At 41.6% G+C, this 25,132-nt stretch overlaps 1 protein-coding gene and 1 long non-coding RNA gene across 2 annotated transcripts in view; one reads left to right on the top strand and one right to left on the bottom strand.

Annotated features, from left to right (window-relative positions):
• doc2b (double C2-like domains, beta) overlaps positions 1 to 25,132 on the bottom strand; it is a 247,321-nt gene that overhangs the window by 140,155 nt on the left and 82,034 nt on the right. The window contains exon 2 of the mRNA XM_049591263.1: positions 505 to 584. Coding sequence (XP_049447220.1) covers positions 505 to 584 — 80 coding nt within the window. The remainder of the gene's footprint in view (positions 1 to 504; positions 585 to 25,132) is intronic.
• The window catches only part of LOC125897830 (uncharacterized), a 108,115-nt gene continuing 90,412 nt past the window's right edge, over positions 7,430 to 25,132 (top strand). Inside the window, exon 1 of the long non-coding RNA XR_007450525.1 lies at positions 7,430 to 7,530. This is a non-coding gene — a long non-coding RNA (uncharacterized LOC125897830). The remainder of the gene's footprint in view (positions 7,531 to 25,132) is intronic.

Below are 25,132 nucleotides of genomic sequence, written 5' to 3' on the forward strand. Positions count from 1 at the left end.
ATAGATGTAAATATCTGTTTCACAGAGAACTGTGGGACGTGTTAAGTCGCTATTCCACGTCCTTTTTGCCAGTAACGTGTAGGCTGCTGCAAAAATATTCATGTCTGATAGTCATCTTATTGAATTTGAAAACATATTGAAAAAACTGTCACTTGGTTTATTTTAATCAGCCTTTTATCACCAAGGTGGCCACAGATGTTTGTACAGTCAGTGATGATTAAAAGTGTAGCTAAATCTAAAGCAAGTGCTATGATCATGTGTTGCAGTTTGCTTATTTTACGACAGTATGTTCAGTATAACCAAAGGGCCTGGGGCTGACGTTGATAAAAACCAAGGTAAATCTGTGTTAGAGAAACACTTGAATAGCAAGTTGACTGGGTTCACTAAAAATTCACACAGAATTTATCTTTAAAATTCGTCAAGTCATATCCAAGCAACAAGAACTGGCTGTAAATGTAGAGGCTGCACTTTAGCGTCATAATTAGCGTCATCATGGCGGCTCACCTTGGCTTTATTAATGGTGCAGTGCAGTGCATTGTTCTCCTGGTCATACTGCAAACTGAAGTCCAAGGTCCCCAGTGTAGCTGTAATGATAGAGAGGGAGAACAGAGAGAGAAGAAAATTAGTGGCACACGGACAGGCTCACTGGGGAGAGAAAAAAAAACTGAAACGTGTCTGCCTGCTCTCATCGTTTGAAAGAAAAGTCTTGATGGGAAATCTCAGGGCGTATATGGCATTGGCATGTCATAATAGCCATAATAATCAGCATAGAAATAATCACACAAGAAATGGACATTTACAATACTGGTAAATGGAGTTTTGAGTTTCAGCAATGACTTCCTGTCTCTCTCTGTAGTGTTCGAGCTTAATTAAAGGAATACTTCAACCCCCAAATGATCATTTGTATTTCAGTTACTCAGCTGGTGTTGTGTTGAACTCATGGAGAAAACTTTTGTTTTTCTCACATGCGTCCAGGGAATAAAGAATCCAGAATTTTTTTTTAACATCAAAACTATCTCAAAAAATCTGTTAACAAACTCTCTCTCATCATGCTCCGCTACTGACCAGTGAACGGACCACAGTGTTTCTAGCTCCACCTCTTAGTACCAGCTCTGTGTGCTAGGTACCCCAACAGAGGGGTGACCAAAAATGGAGACAGTACAGAACGGTTCCATCGGTACCAGCCACAACTTTTCATTGTTGAAACGGAAAGAAAGGGTACTGAACTGAAATAAATCGTACTGTACTGCTCGGTGGAAATAGGGCCAAAGGTGGTCATGCACCACTGTGACATGTGACCCCCCCCCCGGAAGGTCATCAAGGAAACTTAGGGAGAAGTTTCTGTCTTCATCAGGCTCTTGCTCATGGACATCTAAAGAGGTAGGACGTCAAGCAGGAGGACCTGCTCTGAATGTGGCCTACTCCAGGCAGACACAGAGCCTGAAGACCAGGGAAGTTAGTGTGCCTGGCAGACAATCTGCAAACTAACTTCTCCAGCAACAAGTATAGCCAAGTCGTTATGAGGTCAGGTCCCAACAGCCATGTAGTTGTTGGACCCTTGTCGGAGCTGGCTGATGCTATGTTATCATTGGCCGGTCTGTGTTAGAGGGCGGGGCTAAGCCAAGGGTCAATTAGCCTTTAATGAAGTGCATGTGTCCCTGCAATAACTTAGAAGGTAATTTTGCAAAGTACAAAAAAATATTTGTTTGAGATCCTACTTCATGCTGATTAATACAGTTTATCTATGCTCATCCTGTCTGCAAAGTGCATCTGAAAAACCACCAGCCATCAACATCAACAACACAATTAGCCTTTAATCCATGGCATATGCAACAAAGAGTCCCACAAAAAAATCTCTTTGGTACTGTGTGCTTGAATTGTGGAGTAACCTGTTGCTCGTATATCTTGAGAGCTTATATACCGCTCAGTTTTGACAAAACTGTTCACAAGATGGAGAGAAATAAGTGAAAGGAAAAGGATAAGAAACTAAAAGAAATACACACTGCAGCATGATGCTGTCAAGGGCGCTGGCAATAAAGGATATACTTTGCAAGTGGGTGGCACAAGTGTAAATGTTAAGTAGTTAAAATGGAGAAATAAATGGACATAATTCAATTGTTACATTTTAAATCGGCTAAAGGCATTTTATCATTAGTCCATCCTCACCTCTACACTGCATCAAACTAAGTAATTAGATTAAATCTTTGAATAAGTCCTTCAAAACAAGCAGTTAGGCAACTTCAGCTTATTAGAATGACGCTACTTGGATCTTGCCAAAAAATAGAAAATATAACCACATTACTCCCGGCCTGAAATCCATACACTGGCTACTTGTCACTTAGAATATTGACTTCAGAATCTTGCTGCTTGTGTAAAAATCACTCTGTGGCACAGCCCCCAACTATGTCTGTGACATGCTTGTGACATATGAACCTTGTAGGACCCTGAGGACATCTAGGGTCGGCCTATTGACCGTCCCTAGAGTTAGAACAAATGGTTAGGGTAAGGAGCAGTGTTGGGTAAGGGTTACTTTAAAAGTAATCAAAGTACGTTACTGCATTACTTTTTAAAAAAAGTAACCAGTTACTTTACTGCGTTACTAAAGTTATGGACCACTTGCCCTTCACTGAGATCCAATTCTCCCATCACAGCCGTCACTTTGACCAGTAGAAACACACAGCGATCTGCTGCAGTAGACAACTGTATGACAACAACACCCCAGCATTTTAATATTTCCTCTAGGGATGTTACCACACAGAGTAAAAGGGGGAAATGATGGTGTGAAACAGCAGAGGCACTTTGTCAACCCGCTGAGTTAACGTTACTGCCATTAGCATCAAGCTAGCAAACAATGGTACATCCGGGTACATCCTCACGGTTGGACATAAAGTAATAACATTAACAAATAGCAGCGGGGCTTTTACTCACCACAACTGCAGAGGCTCCCAGCTTCATTTGAAACAAACTACATTATAGACGGTCCGTTATTTATTAATCCCTCTGTGTGTTTATATATTTACTTTTTATCCACTCCGTTGTCTTTGTAAAGTTAACATATTGCACCGTCATTTCAAACTCAACACTTGTTTCAAATTAAAAGCCCCTTATAAACTCAGCTAGAGAATCCCTCCATTTTCTAAACAGGCTTTTATTCTGAAACATTTGTCAGAACTTCCTGTAGAAAATACAGTAGCTTGATAGTTTACGTGTGGCGCTTCAAATGTAGCTCGTGCCATCTGCTGACGCTTTTAGGTGACTACAACAACATGTCGGCTGGCACATGAACAGACACATTAGTAATAGTAATAGTAAAAGTAATAAAAACAGGACAAGAATAACCCGATGACATCACACACGCTGTGAAAGACGACCAGGGATAATTGGTGAGTACCAGCGTGTAGCGTGTACCAGGCATAATGCAAGTCCTGAGTCTGAAATATGTCTGTCAGTGAGTCCTCCTCCACCTATTTAGACTCCACCGTAGACAATGGCAGCATTTCTCCGACCACGTAGCTAGCCACAAGCTCCGTGGCTTCTTTCAGACTGATTCAGGTTTAACGTTACCTCCGTTATTAGAACCAAACGACAGCCGTTGCTGTTTCGGAGCTGAAGGACCAGCGTTCTAAAAGTAACAGAAGTAACTGATGTCTTGTTTGAAAATGTACTTAAGTATTTGATTACTCAAACACCAAACTAACGCGTTAGGTTACTCGTTACTGCAAAAAGTAATCGAAGTACTACAACTACTGGTTGGCAGCAATAAAGAGGTGCGGCAAGTGGTCTTTGGTGTGCATTGTGTTTTGCAACCTGCACAACACTTTCTTTGTGATCTGGGCCTTAAGCTGCATTTTGTTCTCATGCAGCACAAACCACCCTGTAATAATTATAATAATGAGAACAGAATTTAAAAAAAAAATTGCAAATCACCTATTAATAAATTGTACCTTTTTATATCTTTACTCTTCTATTGTAGCCTAACTGTATTCTTTATTATTTCTTATATTTTATTGCTCTGTAAAGTACCCTCATATAAAATGTGCTATACATAGGCTATAAAGCTGCCTTGCCTAAATAAAGTAAGAATTTCACTGACAAAAATATTCATCAGAAAATTCAGGGGGCTGCAGAGTCGGACCACTGATTATGAGACAAGGAATGACAAAGCAGAAAGCAACAGATTATATAAATAGCAATATTTTCTTTGTATCATAGACTGTTCGACTGAAGATCTCATGTCGGATTTTAAGTACTGCTTCGGTACATTATTTTTTTTCTTTCTGAGAGCCGTGCCTTTTCTTTAATTAGAAATTTTGATTTTCCAATTATAGGTTTCATCATCTCCCTAGTAACCTTTCTCTGCTTGACGTGTGCCACTCTGAATTGTTTAACTGGCGGGCTGAAAGTGAGACCCACTTCACCCCTGCTAATAATTAACCAGCTTTTTGTTAAGCTCAGAGGCTACTACACGTTACTGAAGCACTACAGTGCTTAGTAGTGAACTGAAACAATTTATGGCATGATCTCATCCTTTGTCCTTTCAAAATGCCAAGTGACAAAGGACTCTCATTTCCTGGTTTAATGAAATGTTGTCAGAAAGAAAATATTTCAACAACCACAACATAAAAAAAGACGTGTGTGGGCTTTGAAAGGCCTCGCAGATTCTAAAGCATTGTGTTGTTTGTATTAACACCCACTTTTTGCTTCATTAGCACTTTGATATTCACAAGAACAGTGACAACATTAGTTTTATGGATTTGTAATTGTATTTCTGGCTATTGTAACAACCTCCCCCATGCTTTACCTTCTCTTAAGAACTTAATTTTAATGTGGGATGATTCTGTATCAGTACTTTTTATTTTAGTTGGTCAGTCCCCAACTTTGGTTGAGAAATATCTCAACAACTATTGGACTGATTGTCATGAAATATTGTACAGACATTCATATTGTTTAGAGGATGAATTCCACTGACTTTTATCTTTTTCTCAGTGGCACAACCACTGGTTGACTTATGTGGTTCAGGGTGGAATATTTCAACAGCTGTTAGATAATTCAATCATTCATTCATACATTTTCTTTTACCGCTTATCCTGTTAGGTGGGCTGGAGCCTATCCCAGCTGACACTGGGCGAGAGGCAGAGTACACCATGAACAGGTCGCCAGACTATCACAGGGCTGACACGTAGAGACAGACAACCATTCACACTCACATTAACACCTACGGACAATTTAGGGTGCTTTCACACCAGCCCTGTTTGGTTTAGTTCAACCAAACCCAAGTTCATTTGCCCCCTAAATGCGGTTCGTTTGGGCAGGTGTGAACACAGCAATCGCACTCAGGTGTACACCAAAACAACCGGACCAAGAACTTTTTGAAGATATGGTCTCGGTTTGGTTACAAATGAACCTTCCAGGTCATATGTAGATGTGAAAGTCTACTGACCAAACGGCGATATTAGACCAGGATGAGAAGTTGTTGGACGAGCAGGCTATTGCGTCAAATTAGGTTTCAGGTGATCATTAAATTAATCCAACCTAGAATTTTTCCTTTCTGTACACACAAACATGAGAAGGTTGGGAGTGAGAACATGTTGGAAAAATGTAAGCAAGCAGAGATGAGCTGTGCTGGTGTAACATCAATATGTTTGAACAAGTGTTGGCATTTTGTCTATCGGAATTTGAAGATAAAGGGTGTTTGTATGCTGATCTGAATACTTAGAAGCTTCATAAATCACAAAAAGATGCATAACAAAGTGGTGGGGCCCTGTTCATATCTGCGCCCAGGGGCCCACTGTCTAATAATACACCCATGACTACTATCACCTCTAAATGTCTTTGTTACTAGAATGTAAACGTGTTGTTTTGGGGCATTTGCTGAAACAACTGATGCTGTTCCTCTTGGGTAGACAGTTTCCCATATAACCACAGAAATGTTCTGAAGTGTTGAGGTAAAACTGTGACAGGACAAAGCTCAGCTGTGTAACAGGTGTTTGAAGCGACGGATGCACCACTGGGACCAGCAGTGTAGAGGAGGTTAGCACAGGGCCAGGCAGGAGCTCTAATCTAGAAAAGGGCAAGGCTTTGGTGTCTCGCTCAAGGAAAGTTTGACAGCTGTGAGGAATAAATTGATTTTGGACAGGAGCTTTGGTCTCTGAGTTACAGTTTCCAAACTGATTACTCAGGTGCATACCGTAAGTAATGTCCCCTTTAACGATTTTTAAGTTAAGAGTTTGAAAATGAATAGAGAATTCTTCTAATGTAACAGTTTGATTGCAGCAGAGGGAGTTACAGATTTTGTAGTGCATGTAGAGTGGAATAAAGAAAGCTATTGCATTACTGTTTAATGAACCCAAAGTCTTCTACACCCCAAACCGATGAGTTACAGGATGGTCGATTTAAAAACCAGCCACCATGCTGCGGCCTAAAACTAGGATCTTCATCAACCTTAGTACCTCTTAAACAGACTTGGTATCAGTAGTTGGTTAGCCTCCAAAATCATTAAATTCTACAAGTTTGGGAACAAGTCTGTGTTTGTGATTAGAGTCATCCTGAGTCTCCTGAACAGCAGTGAATCAATGCTCCTTTAGAGAAAGCTGAGCTCATCAACAGTGAGTGAACCTCTTCGCCACCTCCACCCCCAACTCACACTAAGACCAACAAGACATTTAGTTTGCTGCCCAGTCTGATGGCGTTGTAGTGCATGATTAATGGCTATTGTTTTACAGAGTTTAACAATCACTCTGTAGGCTGCAGTCACAGTTTGCAGATCCATTTGCTCTGAACAAGTTTTGTCCAGAGTGTCCTGGAAAACTGATTGTATGCTGGCCTCTAATGTGGCAGATTTTGTTTGCCATCAGTCCATGTCTAGTTCTACCCAACGTTTTTTTTTTTAGCCAGTTTTGGTTAGTGGACTTTCACATCCACATATAATGCACTAGGTATCCTCCTGCATCTGTTGATGACATTCTGAGATGCCGTGCCAATTAACGCCTGTTATAAACATACTGTCTTTTCAAAAATTGCTTCCTTTTTCACAGCTAATGTGCAGTTTTTGCTTGTTCGATACATACAGTCTTTTTCAAAATACTTACAACATTGCTAAACACCTTGTATTTACATTGATTTCCTTGTGCAACAAAAACATGTGGATAAAAATGTATCATGGTTTGGCTCGACATTCATATGGGAAGCTAACAGTGTGCTCCCGGGTAAAGGTCTGCAGTTTGTTGGACCCATCCACCACCCCCTCCTACCCGTCCTGCAGTGACTTTCAAGCTCCTATTACGTTGTGAACCTTGGGAACTACTGATCTGTGCAGCACTTTGGTCCAGTTTAAAATATCTTAACTGCTGTGCAGATTTCCTCGAAATCTGGCATCAATATGGTGCTCTATGGAGGATTAATCTTTCACTGACCCTGTAACCTTTCCTCAGGTCACACGAAGTCCCCAAGGCACTGCTGTGTAATATCCAAAGCATACCCATACTCCTCAGAGGATCCATCTACCTTTGTGCACAAGATAACAACAACAAGGTAAAATAATCTAATATGGATATTTATATAAAATTTGCTGAGCATATTCATGCTCCCAAGAGGAAGAATCAGAGGAAAACCAACTGTATCGTTTGCTGTGTCGTTTTCACATTGTTGCTGACTCTGACACTGTGATGTTATTTCTTTCCGGGCTGCCAACTGGGGGGCAGGATTGATTCTGGCTCTGGCACAGGGCAGTGATGTCCCTGTTCTTGACCTACAAAACTCTAATTTGTCAATTGTTTCACTAATTGGGGAAACAGCAGTCAATGAGCACAACATCAGACTGAGTTGAATTGCTGACAAAAGTAGAGATGTGGCCAGCGATTCAGAGGCCTGGAAACTGGCTGCGTCTGTCTGTCTCTAGTCTTGGCACTAGACAATCAGAGATCTCTGCCTTCTGATAGTCTGGGGACACACACTGGCGAAAACGGCCGGCAACAAAGCAACACCTATTGCATTTTTGAAAAGGACACGCCTTCTCGGAAACGTGCGCTCCCCCTTTTCTCGTCCGCAAGGAAACAAACACACAGAGAGCTTGAAAATGGATGCAGAGAGATTTAACTCCGTTTTATCAAGCGTGTGCTCAACTGTAAAGAAAATATTTTTTCCAGCGGATGTCTTAGTTACAACATGATTGAGCTAACTGGAGTAGTTTCATGTCGTATCGACAACAGAAGGCTTTTAACAGATGACATCCTGTTGTTAGCTTTGCTGCTAGTGTTAGCTGTCCCTGTCAGCTGCAGCCACTGATGCTTTCTAGACTTCGTGATTTCCAAAAACTGAATAAATACCACACAGAGCGACACAAAACTGCTTTGCTAGCTCAATCATGTTGTAACTAAGATATCCGCTGGAAAAGATATTTTTTTTCACGGACCGTTTAATGAGTTATTACCTATTACAGACACCGCTAACAGCTAACAGGGCTAACAGCTAACGGTTAGCCCAGCTAAACGTGCACACAGAAATAGTAATGTTTGTTCAATCATTGTGTTTATAGACTTTACAAATATCGGATTAGTCCAAACGGTGATACAGTGATGTGAAAAATGTGATATATAGGCTACATATATAGCTAAAAGCTCTGCTGGTTTTCTACCCGGAAGTATTTGTAAACAACAAGGCGATTCCCTCTAACGTTATAGTCCGGCCGGACGGATGAGTCATGGCCTTGTAAAAGATTATGTTTGTTTCTTTTAGTTGGCGAGAATGTGTCGCCGCAAACGCAACAAACATCCACTAACTTTGACAACGTTTTCTGCGAGCACGGCTGAGCCATTTTGTACCGCTACATATGTTTCTAGTGGGACTATGTTTACAAGCACAAGAGTTCAGCGAGCCACTGAAGGACCGCCCTGCAGATTTACTATTGGTTCTGCAACGCAGGGAGCTTTTTTAAACTCTGAAATTGTATCCGCCCATCTAAACACAAAATCAGGGAGAAAGACATCAGTCTTTAGTTAAGCAAAGCATCTAAAGACTGACCTGTGAGTCTAGTCTGTCTCTGTCTGTCTTCTGTCCAGCAAGGTTTTATCGGAACATTTATAATGTCTTAATGTAGTTGTTGTAATGTCCATAACTGTTAGGACAACATGTGTTGTCATTCTAATGCAGATAATCATGTCTCTGAGGCAATGAGGGTTTTCTTAATATGTGCTATTGTGTATTTTCAATGTAACTTAGCTGCAGCATTCTCCTCTGAAAGAATCTACAAAGCGTCTCCTCAGTTTCTCTGCTAATGGTTAATTAGGCAGATTGAATTAGCGTATGTTTTTCCCAGTAACACAGGAAACCAAAAAGGATTTTTTTTAAAGGAACAAGACATACTGTAGTTTGTCCTGCCATCAACTGCTTCACAACATTAATATATAATTTACTGTAACACTGCCTGTGTTCATCTCTGTATTCAGGGCAACAGTAGGATTCTATGAGACAGTTTGTGGTGGAGCTGCTTATACTGTAACACTATTTTGCACTGCAGATGCATGAGCCATCTGGATAGCTGTGGGGTACAGCCCAGTGAGATGCAACAGTGCTGTGAACTACAGGAGTATGATAAAGTGGAGTCAGTTTTCCTACAGTGGAGTCATATTTCAATCTTGCTGTGTATCCTCATTTCTGTGACCTTCAGAAAAAAAGGTGATTTAATTTCGAGTGGCTACTAACAGCATTGACGGCAATGTTGATTGGATATTCAGCAAAGAATCGTACATTACATAACTCTTGGTAAGGAAAGGAAGAATTGAACGTTATAATTATTTGTGCCCAGGTTTTTCTGCAGAAGGTGCAGAGTTACTCTTAAACTGTATTTTCCTCTACTTCTTATTTTCCATGCGAGAGACATGTGAGAGCATCACATGGGGCGGACTGGACATCGGGAAGTTCAGGAAGACTCCTGAATGGTTGGTCTATGTTAACCAGTGTCACAGAGTTTTATATTTCTCAATTTTTAATATCAGTAGTCAATGTATGGTCCTCGGCCATCCGGAGGGCCGCTGCTCATTAGCGTTGAAAGGGGTCAGTTGAGGTGGTTCAGGCATCTGATCAGAATGCCTCCTGGGTGCCTCCTGTTAGAGGTGTTCCAGGTGTGGTAGAAGGAGGCCCCGGGTTAGACCTAGGACATGCCAGAGGGATAACATATCTCATCTGGCCTGGGAACACCTTGGGGTCCCCCAAGAGGAGCTGGAAAGCGTTGCTGGGGAGAGGGATGTCTGGAGTGCTTTCCCTGGCCTGCTCCCCCCGCAACCCGGCCCCAGATAAGCGCATGAAAGTAGATGGACAGACGGATAGTCTTCGGCCATTGCTTGAGCCACTTTGGACCTCTAAACTAGACACCACAGAGTGAAGGCTCCCTGTCAGATGGGCCAATCTTATACTTTCACTACTGAGGGAGAATACAAGTGGTCCCTCCTAATATGGACTGATCCTCGCTTTTGATTGAATCTGATTTCCATCTAAAGTTTATTGTGGTAAACTTGTTTAGAAGAACAAATGAATACAAGCCACAGCTACATGCACCAAATTAGCAGATCTTTTCTGTGGTGGAAGGGCCAAGGTTGCTGTCACCAGATTATGGATGTCTGTTGGACTTGCTGATGATGTGAGGTAAGGACTCATTTTTGCTCAACAGTAAATATGGAGACGAACAGAGCTTTCTGTCCATACTCGGCGGTCATTTTGTCTGTATTTGCGCATGTTTTCTGAGAGCTTATAGATTCAAACAAAACGACACAGTACCACTGGAGATTGTGGAGGCAGTGTAGCCTGGTTCAAGCAAGATACAACCGTAGGGGATGACAAGAAACTTAAATAATGGCAAAACAGTGGTACTGCTATTTCCAAAGTCTGCCATGTGATGCCACTGGGCCCACAAAAAGTTCTCCCCATGGACCTAATCTAGGAATGAGACGTCTATAAATGAGGGGATTTTTTTTTTTTTTTTTTTTTGAGTGTCATGTCCCACGTGAAATAACTCGTTCCACCATCAAGATTTAATCCTATTCAGTCTGGTAACATTTGTAAAGTCTGAAATAGCTGCAGGATTAATTTTTTACACCCATTAGCAGAATGCTACACTGGAAGTCAGCCACTTGGCCTGCCAAAGTTGACTGCTCGGCCACGCTCTGCGGCTGTAAGTCTCTAGTGCACCTGCTCTATGGGCCTGATGATGGTAGAGCACCACCGATTATCTGGGTAATTTCATACTGTGGACATAGAGCATAGTGTCACGTGATGTAAACAAAGGTCACGTGATGTAAACAAAGGTGAGCAAAGCTCATGCTTTCGCTGGTCTTGCGCAGGCGCGCACACATGAGTGCAGAGCACAGAGAAGCAGTCAGAGCTACAGGCTACAGTGTGGCTAAAAACAGAGTTCAGTTTTTCGAAACAACTTTTTTATGTTGTGGCTGCAGCACACTTGGATCACTATGGATGAGCAGTATGGAGATACTTTGTGGATTCAATTTTGTGTTCTTGGACATTATCTGGGGCGCCGTCTACCATTAGGTGTGCTAGCTGCTCCACCCGCTGATCTCAGCAAGGGATGTGAGGACTCTAAAACTTCACCAGGGCCTCCATCGGCATATGGGTGAGTAGATAATGGCTGAATTTTCATTTTTGGGTGCACTGTCCCTTTAAGACAGTCTCCATTTGTTTGGGGAGTTTGAGAAGTCCATATCTTGGTGGTTGTTTGTTTCTGTCTCCAAATATTTGCTTAGATTTTGATGGTAAGCTGCTTGCTTTTATCTCCTATTCCATGAACACACACATATACACACTTTTTATTTGCTCTGTTTTTATGGGTCTGCATTGTAGGTTTTGATTTTTGAAAAACATTGGGTATCGAAGTGTGCGTGTGTGTGAGCATCTGTAACTATTTTAGCACTTTACTGACTGACTGTACATGTGTGGGTGTAGAAGTTAGCAGTAGTTGGCAGTATACTGTGACTTACAGGCTTGCCTGGCCCTTGTTTGGATTCAGTGCAGTGGTGACGTGCTTATACAAACAGTGGAGACCGGTGTCAGCAAGACATCCGAAAGTATATTTGGTATATTTCTATCTATAAAGCAATATTGGGCAAACTTCCGGCCTACCTCTGCGACCTTCTGTGTGTCAGCTCTGGTAGTTACCAGCTACGCTCTTCCAGGTTAGGGTTAGGAAAAGATCATGGTGTGGGTTAAAATGAAAAAGAAAGTGACAAACACATAAGCTGTGAGCCTGCTCCGCCTCAAGCCTTTCCCAGCTGACCCAGAGCCGGTCGCGGCGCACCATACGCCCGCCGCGAGCTGTTCAGCACCACGGACAGTCGGACTAATGGGATGTCGAACCAATGGGCTGTCGGACCAATGACATGGACCCCTCTTTTTTCTCTTCTCTTTGGACGGAGACAGGAGGTATTTTGTGGCAGCCTGTCATTGCAGTGTAGTATATTTCAAGCAAGATAAGACCGTCAGAGACGACAAAGAAACTGAAACAATGGCACAATGGAACAAATCGATAATATTGTGAAAGGAATTCTCTGTCCATGTTGGAATGTACAATATAATAATAATGGAGTGCTGCTCAGATGGAGACAGTATTTTGTGGCAGCCTGTTATTGCAATGCACTGGTAAAAGGGCCTAAATTAGCATGTCCACCTGGTTGTTGTATTTCCATCACTGCCGATTGGAGCCAATAAATACCTGTGACAATTGCAGAGTCATATGACCTGGATGTGTATGCCAATTGTAACCTTTCTCATTAAATAAAAGAGCCAGATGTTAGTAGCTGTAAGTGGGTGTTGTGTACATTGGGAAAGGTCCTTTAATGTTTAAAATACTGCCGAAAAATGTCCTGCTTGAGCCCTTCGGGCGCTCACATAAAAGCTCTTTCCATGTCAAGGTCCTGGGCTGTATTTCAGCCCCAGTCTGCCTCTGGCATCAGCAGAATAATTGCGAGTGCAGTATGGCATGTTGAATCAGTAGGATGTTGAAACACTGAAAAACATCGTCTGAAGCTTCAGAGAAAATTCTGTTGTTGAAAACAGGAGATAAATTAGGTGATTGTTTCACAGGGAATTAAAGATGACAAGCGAGTTGAGAAAGTGTTTAAATGTTTACAGTGTCATCATTTATTGTTCAAAATATTTTGCTCCCGCTCTGTATAATGATTTATGCTGCTGAGGGAACTGTTATCACAGTTATTGCTTGAAAGCAACATTTTGTAGCCGACGTATTGACCAATTTCTTTGAAACAATTGATGGAGGCTTCGGATTGACGTGACCATCCAAACGGACGGACGTTTGCTTTGCAGGACATTGATTAAAAAGTCTACTGTAAAATATGGATCACAAAGTTTAACACTTTTGAAACCAGGCATTCAAACAAAAACAGGTAAAGATGCTGAAGCCTGGAAGGCTTGAGACCTTTGGATTTCATGGGACATTCCTTGTGTATTCATTGACTTTTGCTCCAGCGTTGTTACAAGAAAACAACAGTTGTATTTTTTCTCTCCATTTAGACTGTTTATACGGCAGAATTTATACTTCTGCGTTGAATTAAAATAGCAGTCTCATGCGTGATTTATCCTTCAGGGATTTATACTTCGGGATTTAGCCTGGCTTCATATGAGCAGAGGAAATCTCCACTCATCCCTAAGCTAATTTATACAATGTAAAATGCCATAGGCTGGTGCTTATAATGATAGCATGTTATATTTGTGGGGAAAATGTGTCCAGATAAAGACAAGTGCTTTGTCTGTGAATGCTGAGTTATCATGAAGCCAGTTTTTGTACTTGTGTTTGAAAATGTGCCTATCAAGCGGTGTTTAATGTGTTGTGAATCACCGAAACTTTACAGCTCTTCACAGAAACCTCTGCCACCAACTAGTGTTTGGAGGTGTAACTGCAGAGTGACACAGACACACCACCGCACAAGTGTAAATGCTCAGGCATAGGCGACGTGCGTAGGCGACGTGCGTAGGCTCTGCTGCACGAGTATAAATCCTGCTTAAGGCTATAATGAGCAGCACGGTGGGTTCAGTCCTTTGGAAAGCTCCATCACTACCCACCAGCCTGTAAACTTACAGATGGTAGTAGTGTCCATAGCTCAGAGTGCTTGTGTGGGCTAATGTCAAGGCACATTAACCTGAGCAAATTCTTGTCTCGCAGCAAAAATGGCAGACAGTATAAAGGTGGATAGTCCTGAGTCACACATGGCTCCACGTTATTCTGTGCATTAAGTGACATTTTACAGATTTGATCTCCAAAAAGCACTGAGAGGGCTATAGAAAAACTGGTAAAGCAGGGAAACAGCCTCTGGACTCCACTGCCTTTAAGAGTTAGGAGGGAGAAAAAGGGCTTAATTTGGGCATTCACACATTTTGTGCTTGATGTGATGGCACGGCCGAGCAGCTTGTTGCACGTGTCAGAGCGCTTTGTATAGTAATGGTCCGCACTCTCGGTCATAATAGTGTTAAAAGAGCTGATGAAGGAGACACAGCTGACGGGGACAGGATTTTTTTTTTTTTTTTTTGAGTGATGACTGCTGTCAAAGTGGCCTCCACAATGCTCAGTTAAGAGGAGCACCACGTTAGCTCCATCACTTCCCTCCAGGCTAAACTGCAGAGGCAATTCCCACTGAGTGAGGCTGACCGGGCAGTCACCTCCCAGCTGACAGCCAGGCTCATGATCTGAGCAGGACTGGATACACACACTAGAAACACACACATTCAAAGATATTAAATGATCCAATGCAACTTTTTAATGGCAGCTGAGAAAAACTGTGGTTTTCTTTCAGGATTTGAATATTGATCAGCAGGCAGGTACGAGAGCCAGCTGTAACACAGGCATGAACACTGCGAAGGAATAATCAGCACACCCCCTGAACTCCAACACAATTTGTTTTTTCAGGGGCTCGCTCAGGTGGAATGGACGTGCAATTAGGATGCCATTAGTTCTAAATAGCTCAAAGTCAAATTGCATAAATTGACTGCAAAGAAAGGCATCTTGCAAAACTGGGTTAAACACGTTGTGGTTTTCTCACACCGCTGTGCAGGAAATTAATGGAAATGGATAACAGATAAATCAAATTTATGGATCACTGATCACATGTGCAAAATTCAGTCAGGGTGTTTTTATTGTGTGTGATAAAAACATTTTTTAAATACTTTATACTTTAATTTACTTTAATAAATTGTAGTTTTTCGACTCATCTAATGTAGAGTAGCTAGTGTTAAAGGTCCACAGAGTAAAATATAATCAGTATGTTTTCTTTAGTGTATAATGACCTGAAAATAGAAATTGTTGTGTTCTCCTTACATTAGAATGAGCTGTTTATATCTATATAGGGAAAGGGGACCCCTTTTGACACTGCTTCTTTGTGTTGAAAGGGGTCAGCTGAGGGGTGTCGGGCATCTGATCAGGATGCCTCCTGGGCACCTCCAGTTAGAGGGGCACGTCCCACTGGTAGGAGGCAGACCCAGAACACCCTGCAAGGATTACATATCTCATTTGGCCTGGGAACACCTTGGGGTACCTCAGGAGGAGCTGAAAGGGTTGCTGGGGAGAGGGACGTCTGGGGTGCTTTGCTTGGCCTGCTGCCCCCACAACTTGGTTCTAGATAAGCGGTAACTGTATGTTAAGTACAAATGGCAGGGCAACACAATGGTTTGAGTTGAAGGTGTGAGAAAGAATAGTGTCAGTAACATTGTTAACACTGTGCTACATTACAGAGAAATACAAAAGCGTACTAATGAACCTTCATTAATATAGGCCTATATTTTATCTACAAGTGCATGTCACACACTGAGCGAGCCGCCTGTTAATGATGCTGTGGACTAATGGGCATGTAGCTACTTCCATGTTTCAGATGATACATCATGTTTGTAGTCGACCAATGAAGATGAGTTTACATATCACCTTGGGTTCGTCCTTCACCTTCTCAAAATGATCCCACACTTTGGATTTCCTGCCCGACATGTTATTAACTAGCCTGTGGAATAACCACAGGTACCAGCCCTGGAAATTAACCTGACTCCTGTCTGACTGCTGAGCGTGGACACTTCCTGTGTCTGTGCTTTCAAATTAAATTCCCACATGGTCCAGTCATATAGGTTTTGATTTATTTTGACAAGGTGCAGCTCCTAAAAGAGTTTCGTGTTTGTCTTTTCTGTTTTGTTGTTTTTCTGCAACTAAGCGACAAATGAAATCTTGCTGATTAATGACCATATTAGTTGACTAAGGTTTGGTCAACCACAGCTCCTGATAGAGTTTCTCATTTGTTTTTTGTTTTGTTTTTCTGCGACTAAGAGACCAGTGAAATCTTGCCGACTAATGACTTTTCTGGTTGACTAATGTTTAGTTATGAGGGGACAGCCCCATAGTCTATATACTTACATTGTTACTTCCTGTGACAGAAATAATATGGGCACAATAGAATTTTAATTAGAGAAAAGTGTATTTTCTTTTACCAGATAAGATAGGACTAATGTTTTTATTGGGGCCTGATAGAGTGCTGTACAGCTTAATCATCCTACAGCCTTAATGGTCCACTGGCATTACTGACTCATCAATTCACAGTATCCAGATTAGTATCATGATCTCTTGCTTGAATCTAGATGGCATAACAAGACCAGTATGTGTAAACTGCTAGTGTGCATGTTGTTTCATCTTCCCAAAATCTGACCACCAACAGAAAGTCCCACCCTGTATTACTGTAGTCGAAGGGACAAATTGTATCAAGGGACAAAAGGTGTTAATTTGTCTCCTGATGCGGTGCTTGAATGAACAATTAGATTGCATGCTTTGCTCCAGCATCCCATTATGTTCCTCTCATTAGAGTGGAAAATCCTCATGGGGGACGACAGGTTCTGTAAAAGACGTTATTTGTTTTTGCTTTTAACCACAGAGCTGATTTAATGTCTGATGAGGGAAAAAGTGGGTTTTTGACCTCGGCTGTCACGAGATTTGAAAGTGCTGAACGCTCGGATATCTGCACACTTGACAATGTAATCTGCTTTTGACATCAGGGGTTACTTTATGAAACATGATAGAAACGTCCCCACTTTGCCACCACAGCTTCCACCTACAGGGGAAATGATTAGATTTTGGAGCTCATGACTGCACACATTTGCATGTTAATGAGAAATAAAACGTACCAAACGCTGGAACATCCTAATGCTTTTCAGACAGAGTTCACATTAATTTAGAGCTACCCGTGTGTTCTGTGAAGACAAGTATTTTGACATGGGAACATTTACTTTTTAGTAGTTTAATGACAACATCAGAGCAGCCGGTAATGTTTAATATATCTCAATTATGGCAGCACATTAGGTACCTCTTATTTAATATTGTAGGCAGGTGGTGCAATCAACAAAGGCCCTTTTAGACAAACTGAACAGGCTCCTGAGTCAACAGACATAAAGGTGTCATCTAAATACTTTGATCTTTATTAAATGCATGTCTTATGCCTCCCTCTCGAGAGAGCAGTTAAAAGGAAGAGCTCAGATTTTTTTTCAAGTGGGGTTATATTGGTAACTTTCCCATGGACAGTAAATTACAACAGTAGAGATCAGTCGGCATACCCCAAGTTTGGAAAAGCAGGCTGGGGTCAGACATGGAAGCTGAGCAAGCTACTGCTGTGGAGGGGTCAGCAAATACATCAAAATGTATTTTAGCCACCCCAAAAAAAGTCCCATCAGGCCACTTTATTCGGTACACCTTGTTATTATCGGGTTGGACCACCTTTTTCCTTTAGACCTGCCTTGATTTTTGGTGGCATCAATTTAACGAGGTGCTGGAAACATTCCTCAGAGATTTAGGTCCATATTGACATGATGACATCACACAGTTGCTGCAGATCTGTTGGCTGCACATCCATGATGAGAATCTCCCGTTCCACCACATCCCAAAGGTGCTCTATTGGACTGAGATCTGGTGACTGTGGAGGCCATTGGAGTATAGTGAACTCATTGTCATGTTCAAGAAACCAGTTTGAGATGATCTGTCGCATTCAAAGTCACTTAAATCACCTTTCTTCCCCATTCTGATGCTCGGTTTGAACTTCAGCAGGTCGTCTTGATCATGTCTACATGACTAAATGCATTGAGTTGCTGCAATGTGATTGGCTGATTAGCTGTTTATGAACAAGTGTACCTAATAAAGTGGCTGGTGTATTGAGAGTATTTTCACCACTTTACCTCTCCATCAGACAGCCCATTCTGACGGGGAAGCTGTTAACGGTTTTAGTTCCCCATCCATGCTCTTGTCAAAGCCAGACTCCGTTGAGAATAACAGTAATTTTACATCATTGAACACAAGAGCTGCTGGGATACTGCTGCTTTGATCAGTAAGTTAGTTTGGATTATTCTGTGACTTAAGCAAATCTGAACTAGCTATCTAAAATAACTGAAAGAGGCAAAGGTAGACCAGACTCTCCTGTGTTCAGCAGTGTTAAATTACTGTTTCCTCAGTGGAGTCTGGCTTTGAAGAGAGCAACAGAATACATTTTCCCATTGGATATCACTGTCTGACATTAAGGTGAAGCAGTGAAAATATTCTTAATATAGCGCACATTTAAAGTGATATTGTTTTTTTTAGGTGGTACTTCTATTTAGGTAGCTAAAATACATTTTGTTGCTAACCCCTCCACTGCAGATTGCTTTGCCTCCATGTTGGACACCAGCCTGCTTCTCCAAACTGGGGGTGTGCCGACTGACATCTAATGTATGTAATATACTGTCTATAGATAAGTGCCCTGTACAACCCCACTTCAAAAAAACCTAATTCTCCTTAAGACCTTGGTCTTATTCTTATTTCTTACATACAAGGAGATCACATTTCCTTACAAAGCACCTGAAATAGATAAAGTGGATGAGCTAATTTAAATAAAACAATGAGACGTGTTTTTCAGATCTTTTTATTTTAGGTGAATCTATTTTTGAAGATTTGTTGTATTATTTTACTTGCTGGCAAAAAAGGCCCTTGGAAAATCCCATTTAACAGCTTACCAGCCAAGTCGATCTAAATTTTCACCTTTTATTCGTGTCAACAGGATGAAAATCCAGCAAACTGTTTACCTACAGCATGCGAGCAAAAAAACCTGCAGCAGCTTGGCCGCTGTCAGTTTAAATAAAATAAGCAACAGAATTCAATATGTCATACCTAACAGGGTGCCAGAGGTGTTTTGGTATCAGATTTCTCATCCTTTACACAGAAATACTGCAGCCTCCCAAACATGTACTGATACTATGGGTTCATGTTATGGCCATTCGTTTGTATCATATCAACATGTCTGGTAAGGCAGATGGCTCTATTGATACCTATGAGCCTCGGCTGCCACTGCTATAAAAAAAAAAAAAAAAAAAGCTAGTCGGAGGCTAAAATAACAGCTGTGGAAAATTCAGAACACATCCTCAATGCAACTCAGAATAAAACACGCTGCCATATTTGCTAAATTGATCCAAAATTGACCCAGAATCTAAGAGGGAATTTATTTAGGCATCATCTTCAGTTGCAGCTCACATAAAATAATTTTAAGCTTGGTGATTGGATGTTTTTTTTCCACCTAAAAGCACCTTGTTAGTTGTATTTAACTATGTTGCCTACGTTTTTACATCCATTGGCTTGTACATTTATTTTTTTAAATCAAAGAACCAGATATTTTCTAAAGCATGTTGTTGTATTTTTGTGCTGATGAGTAAACCGGAAGAGTTTAATGCCCATCTGTGAGTCACCTAACTTAGTCTATGCAAAAAAAAAAAAAAAGAACAGGACAGAGAATCACTGCAGAACTTTCCCACTTTAACAGCCAAAAAGTCAGCACTTGTCAAACAAACAATTTGACAGCAAACTCTGAAAGGGGCTTAAAAAGGCTTGTGGTCCTGATCCTTATTTCACCCATGTTGCAATATTTTTATACTATGAAATATGAGATGTCAGCTTACAGTGTTGCAGTCGAGTTAAATAGAAAGATTCCACTGTGGATTCTGTCACTACGTATTTTTCAAGGCATCGAAAAAAGCCCAGATACATCAATCTGACATCAAAGAACTCATGGTGATGAGGGCTGATTGTGGCGTCGCCTCATGTCGCCTGTGTCTTGGCCAAAAAGTTGCACCTTAGCACACCTCAGAGACTACAGCTAACTGCCAACTGGTACAAACGTTCTGTACCTGCATGAGAGGAAATAACTCTTCATAGCAGCAGGTGGTGGTAGTCTATATTCATCATTCAAAAAGGGAAACCAGAAGACAGACAGGACAGATCATGGATGTATTAAGAGAACTAGAGCTATGATAGGCCAGTCTGCGTCCAGGGGCGGGACTTAGAAAAGGGTCAATTGCCTGAAAAGCTGCCAATAAGGGCCAACAAGGGCTGACTAGTACCAACAGTGTGGGACACACCGCAAAAACTTGGATGACAGATGCTGATGACATAGCAGCCTACAGTCAGCGTTGGGTTAGGACTCAAAGAAATCACGAGTTGAAAGTATAATGTTATCCATTCTAGAAACTAAACGTACTGTAGCTTCAGGAGGCATCACACACACCCACTGGATCATAACTTTCTTAACAACCTGAAAGTCTGCTGCCATCACTTCACATCCATTACCAAATCTCACATTATCAGCTCCTCGTCTTACATCCTGTCACTGTGTGAAAATTATGGAAACACACAACCAACCTCAATTCAACCTGTCACGATCAAGCTAAATTTACATTCACATTTTCTCCCAAGGTTTGGCACCAATACTGCCAAGACCTTTGAACATGTAAAAAACATGTCTAATTCCCATGGAAACATGCCAAGCACAGATGACCTGGCATCACATCAAGACATTTCCAGTTCAATTACACTGAGGTTTTTAAAGCAGTGTACATCGATGAACCTGCTGCCACAGATTAGTAGAGCTGGCAGGAGCAGAGGTCAAACTCCTGTTAATTACTCCAGCCAGTCAAGTGTGACATATTTTGTCTGTGTCGTTCACTCTCCAGGTTCTCCTCATTAGATACACACCCATAAAATATTCCGTGTATGCGCCCATGCTCATATGAATGTGCACCACAGTCTGGATGCACTGAGGTGTGCTGCCATGGTAGTGCTCAGTATGTGATGATAATATGCATAAAGGTAAAGGATGAAGTAACAAGGTGGAAGTCTGTACAGCTGCATCACTTTACTGTCGGATCACTGAACCATGCTTGTTTAAACTCAGAAGACAAGCTGAGTTAAGTGCTGAGTTTCAGCAATGTACGTGAAGTCTCACCAGCCAGAAAACTGGATACAATATAACTATGCTTACATTTTCCTGACACGTGACCTCTTGTGGCCATGTGAACAATAAAAGTTGTGTTTCAGAAGCAAAGGCAGAGGTAGCATGTCGTTTTTATAGCATTGGAAAACTGTATGGAGGAGGCTGAGGTGGACGGTGGTTCGCAGAGTTGGACTGACTTTGAATCTGGAGACTGCTGTTAAAACCAAAGATGAACAAGCCCCAAGTCCCCTTAAGGCACATTTTACTCCCTTTGCGCACGAAGGTACAGTAGATACATCCACTTCAAACGTTATACATATCACTAACCTCATACTTCTGTGCATCCTTTATGTTGGAATAGTTACAGCCCAATGTCACTAGAAGACAGGGTCAGAAGTTTCACACAACAAATGAAACAATGGTGGAGGAGTTTGTAATATTGTACCTTAAAAGAGATGGCAGTGGGCTGTGTGCCTGATGTGGTTTGAGAATTATTTCCCTATTTTCACTCTACATCATTGTATATTATTATATATTATAGATTTGTTCCATTTCCTTATTATTCAAATTTCTTTGTCATCTCCTACAGTTGTATTTCACTTGAACAAAGCTACACTGCGTCCACAATCTCCAGTGGCACTGCTTAGTTTCATCGGTAAGCTTTCAGATAACATGCACAAATACAGATAAAATAAACGAAGAGTACGGACAGAAGGCTTGGTCCATCTCCATCTCTAATGTTGAGCTTTTTTCTGAAGCTTGTAACCACATCACACAGTCCTCATCAGCTGATAAATCTATAGACATACAGGGTAACTTGCCCTTGTGAAATGATTTGAAACTTAGACCTGCTTGTGATGCTCAACCAAAAGTCAGGGGATCACCGAAGTCAGACGGATTCATCCTCTGGGCACCATGAATATCTCTACCAAATGTCATGGTAATCCATTGAATAGCTGTTGAGGTATTTCAGTGGAGGACCATAGCCCAGTCACCAGAAGAGATGTTGGCATTGTACATTACTGCAAACCACAGATCTGTTACACGTGTTTATTATTATGTGGTGGATGTGTTGAAAATTTGAACTGCGGTTAATGTATGGTTTGGTTTAAGGCACAAAACCCCTTGATAATGGTTAGGAAAAGATTGTGTTTTGGCTTAAAATACCTAGTTCTGGTGGTGCTTACTCCGAATGAAACACAGCAATGTCTCGTTACTGAACAACCACTTTTCATGCCAGTATCCCTGCTGGAAAAACAGTGACGGATCTCCAAAAAGCATTCACATTTGTTGTTTTAAATCTGTAAAACTGCAACAGGGTTGCTAAAAAAAACACCCAAGTTTGGGGTCTAAGAACCTTCTGGAAATACAGCAACAACTTGCTAAAAAAACCAACCAATTTTGTTGTTCCTTGGTCTCAAACAGTGGTCTACAGCTTGGCAGGTGTCTTGCCTAGATGACACTGCAATCCACCATCCCCACCACCTCCCGATGACAAAATCAGCTTATTTATTACATCAATTTAGAAACGTTGATACGATACAAATGAAATGTGCAAAAGTAACATGTTTGTGGTTTGCAGAAATATACAGTGCTAACATTTTCAGAGCACAGTGTCTAGGTAAAAACAACTGCTTTTCTTGGCGCTATCCCCAATAAAAAGACACCAATGGGTTGCTAAAAATGCACCAAGTTTGGGGGCTAAAAAGCAGCTGGAAACACAGCAATGACTCACTTAATCACAACATTACGTTTCATTCTAGGTGACATGCCATCCACAATCCACTCCACCTCTTATCACAAAAGCCCTTATTATGCAGAGATCGTGCTATAGGGCCGCTACCAAATCCCTTCTTTATGCCACCTTTGCATTTTTGCTGTAACGTTTTTGCTTTAACTGTAACTGTGCCTTTAACATGGTGTATACTGCATCGCCTAGTAGCAACATCATCAAGCAGCAGATTTGAGTCTGTTGAGAGCACACCCAACGCTGGTCGGACGTATACTCGTGCTCCTGCTTTTTCTTTTATCTGTCAACACAACAGTGATGGTTATAATTACGTGTGGCGACTATTCTCTTCACGTATGAAAATATAGTAGCCATACAACCGGGCTTGGTAAGGTTGGAGTGTTTTTAAGTTGATGTAAAAATAAACGACAAGCATTTATGAAATCCTGCACTCGTGTGGACGTGAGTTTCTGCCTGTCGTCTCACTCCAAAGAGCTACATGGACCCAAAACCATTACATTGCACAGAACCAAATGACGTCAGCGCCATTTTGCTCCAGTGTGTGCTTACACACAGCATTATGGCATCGCGGAATCAAGAGGCTTAACGGGTGTGACATGTAACACAACAGCGTTGGCCTCTATTTTGACATGACACATGCATGTTCGCAGTGCATTCTAAACAATAAAAATGGCAGTAACAGGTATTCACCATGTCTGTTATATGGCAGATGATCTAGTCCTCTGCTTGGAGGGTAAGGAGCTCCCAAATGTCCTTGTTTTCCCATTTTGCAAACAGTTAAGGCCACTGCTCTACTTCTTTGAGTTAGCTGCCAACTGCTAACAGCAGGGGTCGCGTTAACCGGATATTCTCGGTCATTGACCGTTTTTTTTTACAACAATGACCGGAAAATCTGAAGGCCGTTGGTCATTTTCACCGGTTGCAATTACCACCCCTGCCCACTTGGCGGCAGAGTGCACAGTACTCAGAGAAAAAGTCATTCATCTGCTTCATGTAGCCTTGTTGACATAACGCCCTGGACACACCGGACGCAGAACCGAAACACGGCGCCCAGCAGCGGAGGCATTTTTCAGTCAGCGCCCATGTTAACCTATCTGACTGTCCACACAGGCTGCTGAGCAGAGCGGAGCGCCCGCGGAGGCAGCGCTTTAGTTTGGCGTCTGGTCTATTTTTCACGGGAGCCGCGAGCACTTCTGTCAAGTTGGATCAAGCGGATCGTACCAAACAGGAAGCCGGACACAGAAAAGACGAGAGAATCCAGCCAATTTTCAAAATAAAATAACAACAGCACGCACTGTGGAACGTGAGGAGAAAATACCGTTTATAATTTAAAATAACACAACAGTGCATAACCTAACACATTTTTCAATACCCTAATCACTTCATTACAATTTTAATTTTGTGTCACCGAGCCTACAGACATAACTACATAACGCCCTGGACACACCGGACACGTTAGTAATGCGTTAGTGCCGTCCGGTGTGTCCAGGGCGAAGCCTAATGGCACGGGTGTGTGGATGTCTGTTCATCTTTTCGTTCATGTCCTTATTAATGCACACTTTATAACTTGCTCGTTGGATTTATTAAAAACGAATGAATTAAAACTAAATGTCTTTGAATATCTTTATTATCATTTAAAAACAAAAATTAAAATAACCGGTAAAAATAGATTATGACCGGATTTTTATGACCCTGTCGGTCAACATGACAGGCGACGAAAAAGTCTAGCACAACGTCTGGCTAACAGCTACTTTTTTAATCTTCCACAGTGGGTCGCATGCATAACACGTCATCAAAATGTCTTACTTGTCCTGTCCCTGGTCCCTTCCCGTCAGCTACTCTGTTTATACAGACACTGTTTTAGCACTGTTACTACCTCCCGTGGCAGCTTAAAGTCGAGACAACTCTTACCCCCCCAATCGACAATCACACTTTATATACAGCATGACGAGGCGGCATAACAAGGTGATATTCCCGCCTTGAACAGGTAATGTAAATCAGGCTAAAGTCAGCTCATATACTACGTCAGTTTAGAAACGCTGATATAATGTATGAAATGTAGTGTGGTTTAAAAACATCTTCCACAGGAGCGTGATAGGCTCGTTCTTTGTCTTTC

The sequence above is a fragment of the Epinephelus fuscoguttatus genome, linkage group LG12 (assembly GCF_011397635.1).
Source record: "Epinephelus fuscoguttatus linkage group LG12, E.fuscoguttatus.final_Chr_v1".
In the NCBI taxonomy this organism is placed as follows: Eukaryota; Metazoa; Chordata; class Actinopteri; order Perciformes; family Serranidae; genus Epinephelus; species Epinephelus fuscoguttatus.